General features: G+C 48.7%; 1 protein-coding gene across 4 annotated transcripts; it reads left to right on the top strand.

Moving 5' to 3' along the window:
* Positions 1-587: 587 nt before the first annotated feature.
* On the top strand, positions 588-2,863 carry Mid1ip1 (MID1 interacting protein 1). 4 transcript variants are annotated; one of them, XM_052171415.1, is made up of 2 exons: positions 588-677; positions 1,165-2,863. In XM_052171415.1, exon 2 carries the CDS (start codon positions 1,398-1,400, stop codon positions 1,947-1,949), a length of 552 nt encoding a protein of 183 aa, XP_052027375.1. In that variant the 5' UTR covers positions 588-677; positions 1,165-1,397; the 3' UTR covers positions 1,950-2,863. The 4 variants fall into 4 exon arrangements, with proteins under 4 accessions (XP_052027375.1, XP_052027377.1, XP_052027373.1 ...); XM_052171417.1 differs by having other exon boundaries at positions 607-677; positions 1,168-2,863; XM_052171413.1 differs by lacking the exon at positions 588-677 and adding an exon at positions 684-881 and having other exon boundaries at positions 1,168-2,863.
* Positions 2,864-5,114: the final 2,251 nt, after the last annotated feature.

Below are 5,114 nucleotides of genomic sequence, written 5' to 3'. Positions count from 1 at the left end.
CTGATTTCTTCGTGGGGAAACTTATCTGTAGATCAGATGACCAGGCGCTCTTCATACCTGGCAGCAGTAGTAGGAAAGACCCTGCCAGGAGGGACGCAAATACCTCAGTGTTCCCATCCCCCAGCAGCTGACCACGACCTGGGCCATAGAGGGAGCATCGTGAGTCCACGTGCATCCGGTATGCCCTGCTAACTCTTCTTACATAAGATTCCCAGTATGGAGTCAGGGCAGCTGTGAATACCTCTTACCCGACGTCTAATAATAAATTGAGACAAAATTTCCGGACTGCAGCCACTCTAGGTTAGGAATTGAGGGGATCTTTTGCAACCCGGACACACAAGCATTCCGGTCATCCCACCCAGAGAGTGAGCGCCAAGCCCGCCCAGCCCAAGCGCGCGCGCGCGCGCCACTCCGCCCTCTGGTTTGGACGGCGGCTCCTTGGGCTCAGTGCCTCGCCCTCCCTCCCCCAGCCAGCTTGTTCTGGGTTTGGTGCTGGGGTGCGGCAGCTCCATCCTCCCAGCCCTACCCTGCCTTGCCCTGCTGGGCCGCCCAGCCTTAGCCTGGGTATCAGGCGAGAGGCGGAGCCACCCGGCGTGCCCCGCCCCCGCGGTAGAAAGGGCTGGGCGAGTGTTACTCGCGGTCAGGGCTGGGACCTTTTATCTGTGCTGCTGGAGGAGGTAGGAGGAGGAGACATCAGGGGTGGTCCTGGGCGCCTGGGACACCTTTCCTGGACTATAAATTGAGCACCTGGGATGGGCAGGGGGCCGACTCAGCCACCGTCACCCATATTTACAGTCAGATCAGTGACCGCAGCAGCGCCCTTGGGCAGCCACCGTCCACAACCCAAGCACTGAGAACCAGGGGATTTCGCAGTGCAAGAGGTGGGTGTCCCCGCCCTTTGGCAGCCCGGGCTAATATGGTTGCTTTCGCTTAGGTTTTAGAAGGGAGAAACCAGAGAGTCCGGGCTCGGGGAGGTTCTTTTCTCCTTTTTTTCTCAAAGGTTTTTTTGCTAGCATTGGAGGAGGTGATAACCGGCTGGTCCCAGGGAACCACCCTGGTGCCTTCTCCGGCCAGCCTTGGTCAGGGTGGGAGCATCGCGCGGGCAGGGGTGCGGGGCATCCTAACCGGGTGGATAATTTGTTCTTTTCGTCTCTGTCTCCCAAGCAGAAAAAGGCTAGACCGAACCACCCACCGTCATCGTGAGCCCGCCGCGCATCACGAAGGGCTGAGCCGAGACAGAAGCAAGTTAGAGAGGGCGGAGAAGGATCTGGGAATCCCATCACACCGGCTTCAAGCAGGCTCCCGGCATCAGCCTCTGAGAGCGCTTGAAGGCGGCATTGCCAGCGATCTATCTCGGTGTACCAGCGTCCCTGTGTTTCCGCTCCCGCTCGGCCACCATGATGCAAATCTGCGACACATATAACCAGAAGCACTCGCTCTTTAACGCCATGAATCGCTTCATTGGCGCGGTGAACAACATGGACCAGACGGTGATGGTGCCCAGTCTGCTGCGCGATGTACCCCTGTCCGAGCCGGAGCTAGACAACGAGGTCAGCGTGGAGGTAGGCGGCAGTGGCAGCTGCCTGGAGGAGCGTACGACCCCGGTCCCAAGCCCGGGCAGCGCCAATGGAAGCTTTTTCGCGCCCTCCCGGGACATGTACAGCCACTACGTGCTGCTCAAGTCCATCCGCAACGATATCGAGTGGGGAGTCCTGCACCAGCCAGCGTCCCCGCCGGCCGGGAGCGAGGAGAGCACCTGGAAGCCCAAGGACATCCTGGTGGGCCTGAGTCACTTGGAGAGCACTGATGCGGGCGAGGAAGATCTGGAGCAGCAGTTCCACTACCACCTGCGCGGGCTGCACACTGTGCTCTCCAAACTCACCCGCAAAGCCAACATCCTCACCAACAGATACAAGCAGGAGATCGGCTTCAGTAATTGGGGCCACTGAGGCGGGGCTGTCCCCGCTGCCTAGCACCCTCTCGGGTCGGCTCTACCACCCCTCTCTTTCCTCCAAGCTATTTTCTTCCTGGTTGTGGGGCGCGAAGGGCACACTGTAAAGTTGGGCTGTGTACTTGGTGGGGTTGGTGTGGAGGGCCTCATCGCGAGAGCAGAGGAAAGTAGTCGCCAGAGAAGGGGGTTCAAAGACCCCCGGAGGGGGCCTACTCTCTGTTGGGGAGAATGGAACTGGGCCGATGTCCTTCATTCAGCCTGTGCCTTTCTTGGGGTTTCTTTTCTGTTTTTCTTTCCGGAAGAGAAGGGCCTGAGAAAGGGCCATGCCAGGGCATAGTGCTGGGTTGCCACACTTGGGAGGGCAGCTTCTAGCTGGGTGCTTGGGGGAGGCGGGGCGCAGCCTCCTGCCGCCCTGCTTTGAGCTGCAAGAGGAGGCCTTGGCGTTGCTAGGATTGCGTCAGTTTTCCTGTTTGCACTATTTCTTTTTGTAACAGTGACCCTGTCTTAAGTATTTCAGATCTCTTTGCTTTGAAACTTCGTCGATTCCATTGTGATAAGCGCACAAACAGCACTGTTGGTAACCGGTACTACTTTATTAATGATTTTCTGTTACACTGTATAGTAGTCCTGTGGCACCCCATCCCTTTCACGCCACCCCTCCCCCATCCCTGTGTGTGTAAACTGGCAACGTGCCAGCTAAGATGAAGCTTGCCACTCGGCCAGCAAAAATAATAACATTATTATGAAAAAGTGGATTTATCTAAAGTGGAACCAACTGACATTCTATCTGTGTCATACGTAGAATGATGAAGGGGCTCCACTGTTGTTATATGTCTTGTTTATTTAAAACTTTTTTTTTAATCCAGATGTAGGCTATATTCTAAAAATAAAAACGCAGATGTGTTAACTAAACTGGACAGGTGTGTGTTGGTCTTTAATCCACCAATGAGTGGCCAAATCATTAAAAAGAAATTTCCTTTATTTCGCTGACATTGAGTGTTCTTTTCTCTCTGATATATCCAGGTGGTTGCTAGTCGTCTCTCCAACTGACAAGTAGCTATTAGAGAAGCTTTGTTCCAATTGATTTCCAAAATGGGATCAAATATCCCAAGGAGAAGTTCATAAATATTCAAAGTATCTGTGAAAAGTACATATAGTATCTGCCAGCCAATTTTGCTAGCTGATCGCAATATTTAGTAAGTAGAAGTGTTTTGAAGCCAAAAGACTAAATTTCACTTGACTATGGAGAAGTGAAAAATTAGCAACATCCAAAGGGGGAAAAAAAATCCCAGCTAATAGCGATGCACTCTTTGCAGGTCTTTATTTGAAAATATTGTATGTAAATCATGGGCGATATTTTTAAAGGTTATAGTATGAATATAAGCAATGCCCTTCATTTGGAACCCCCAAGCACTGGCCAGCCCTTCAGTGACTCATTCAGCACTTGGGAATAGCAGATCTGACCAAAGCTGCCCTAAGTCTCTTAGGAATGCTTTTCAAGATAGCATTCTTGGGAGATGTCAGAACAGGTGAAACAATGGTCAGTCTGCATTTCACTGGGTTGGGGGATACATGCCAGGTCAACTTCAGTTTCCACCAGAAGTCAGTGGGGGCATTCTCAAAATTCACAGGACCTGATTTGAAAATGCACACAACTTTGCAGTTTTTTTTTTAATATCAATTGTATGCGCATGCGTGTGCATACACATCACAGGCCAGGCCAGTTCAAGTTCATTATCAGCATTTTTCAGTAGAGGAAAAAGAAAGTGTGGGGTGGGACAGGAGGGGAGGGAAGAGAGGAAGGTCTCCAGACTGGGATGCCTGCCTGTTGCCAGCCAGCGAAAGTTAATCATTAATAAATGAAGATAAGCTAGCCAGCACCAAATGTCAGCTATACCCACATTTGTTTTCTCTTCCCTTTGAAATATCAAAGTGCAAACAAAAAATTTAAAGGCAACTCCAGAAGCGATGAGGGCAGAAAGAAACAAAGACTGGCGCTAGAAAATTGTGCATATACATTTCCTGTTCCTCCATATCGTAGATAAATTTAATGCTGCTACCACACTTGAAGTCCAGCATAAGACTTAAAATGCTCCCTGGGTTTGCAGTGAGGATTGGAACGCTTGTTGCTCTGAAGATTCTTTAGACGCCAGAGAAAATCCGCTTTTAGGTTTCTCTTTTCCTCTAAACATATTTTGTGTCTCCATTTGCTTTCCTGCACTATATTCTTATGAAAATATGAGGCTTCGGGCAGATGTCTACTGCTGGAAGGAAAGTATTATTTTAAGTAACTTACAAAACTGATTCATCCATTTCCCCAAAGTCACAAGGGAGAGCCTGATTAAAATCAAGAAAGTGATGGCAAAAACTTTATGAGACTCTAACTGAACCGTGTATTCAGAAAAATTGGGCAGAAGGATAAAGTACAGTAAAGTATATGCATGCAACTGGCCAAAGTACTAACTTCATTTTTTTTTAAATTTTAAATATTTTCATATAAGAGTGTGCTTGCATATGCTAATGAGTCTCAACTAATATTAATATGATTTGCTGTTAAAGAACATTTGATAACTATTTTCTACACAAGACCTCACAGTTCAGCTTTTGAGAACCTGGTTCTGCCCCCCAGTTTGTACCTTGGCTCCTGTGGAGAGTTTCACATTTTACCTTTGTCTCTTCCTTAGCAACCTGCCTGCTGTATTCCTATTCCTGGTGTCAGAGAGCGTGTCACAGCAATTGGAATCATCTTTCTCTGACAATTCTGAAAGCATCTGCAGTTGGCAGGTTTAGAAAAAAAAATGAAAGTTTGGCTCATTTGCATATGCCTCGCTGTTTTACTTTTAGTTTTAAACAAAAATCATTTTATTTATTTATTTTTTGGTTTTTTGGATTTTTGGATTTTTTTTTTCTGAGACAGGGTTTCTCTGTGTAGCCCTGGCTGTCCTAGAACTCACTCTGTAGACCAGGCTGGCCTCAAACTCAGAAATCCACCTGCCTCTGCCTCCCATAGTGCTGGACAAAAATCATTCTTAACTAGTGTTTTTTGTCCTTGTTCTCTCCCTTTCATGTCTCCATCTCTCCCTGTCCTATTTTAATATCCCCAGCATTTTCTTAAATGTTTATACATAGCTCCAGTTGATTTAGGGCTCACATTTTATACCAT

Source organism: Apodemus sylvaticus, chromosome X, assembly GCF_947179515.1.
Source record: "Apodemus sylvaticus chromosome X, mApoSyl1.1, whole genome shotgun sequence".
NCBI lineage: Eukaryota > Metazoa > Chordata > Mammalia > Rodentia > Muridae > Apodemus > Apodemus sylvaticus.
The sequence above is the reverse complement of the archived record's forward strand: the minus strand, read 5'-3'. Positions and strand labels throughout refer to the sequence as shown.

Excerpts from the sequence above, each read along its gene's own strand:
- Mid1ip1 (XM_052171415.1), top strand. The coding sequence starts at position 1,398 with ATGATGCAAATCTGCGACACATATAACCAGAAGCACTCGCTCTTTAAC.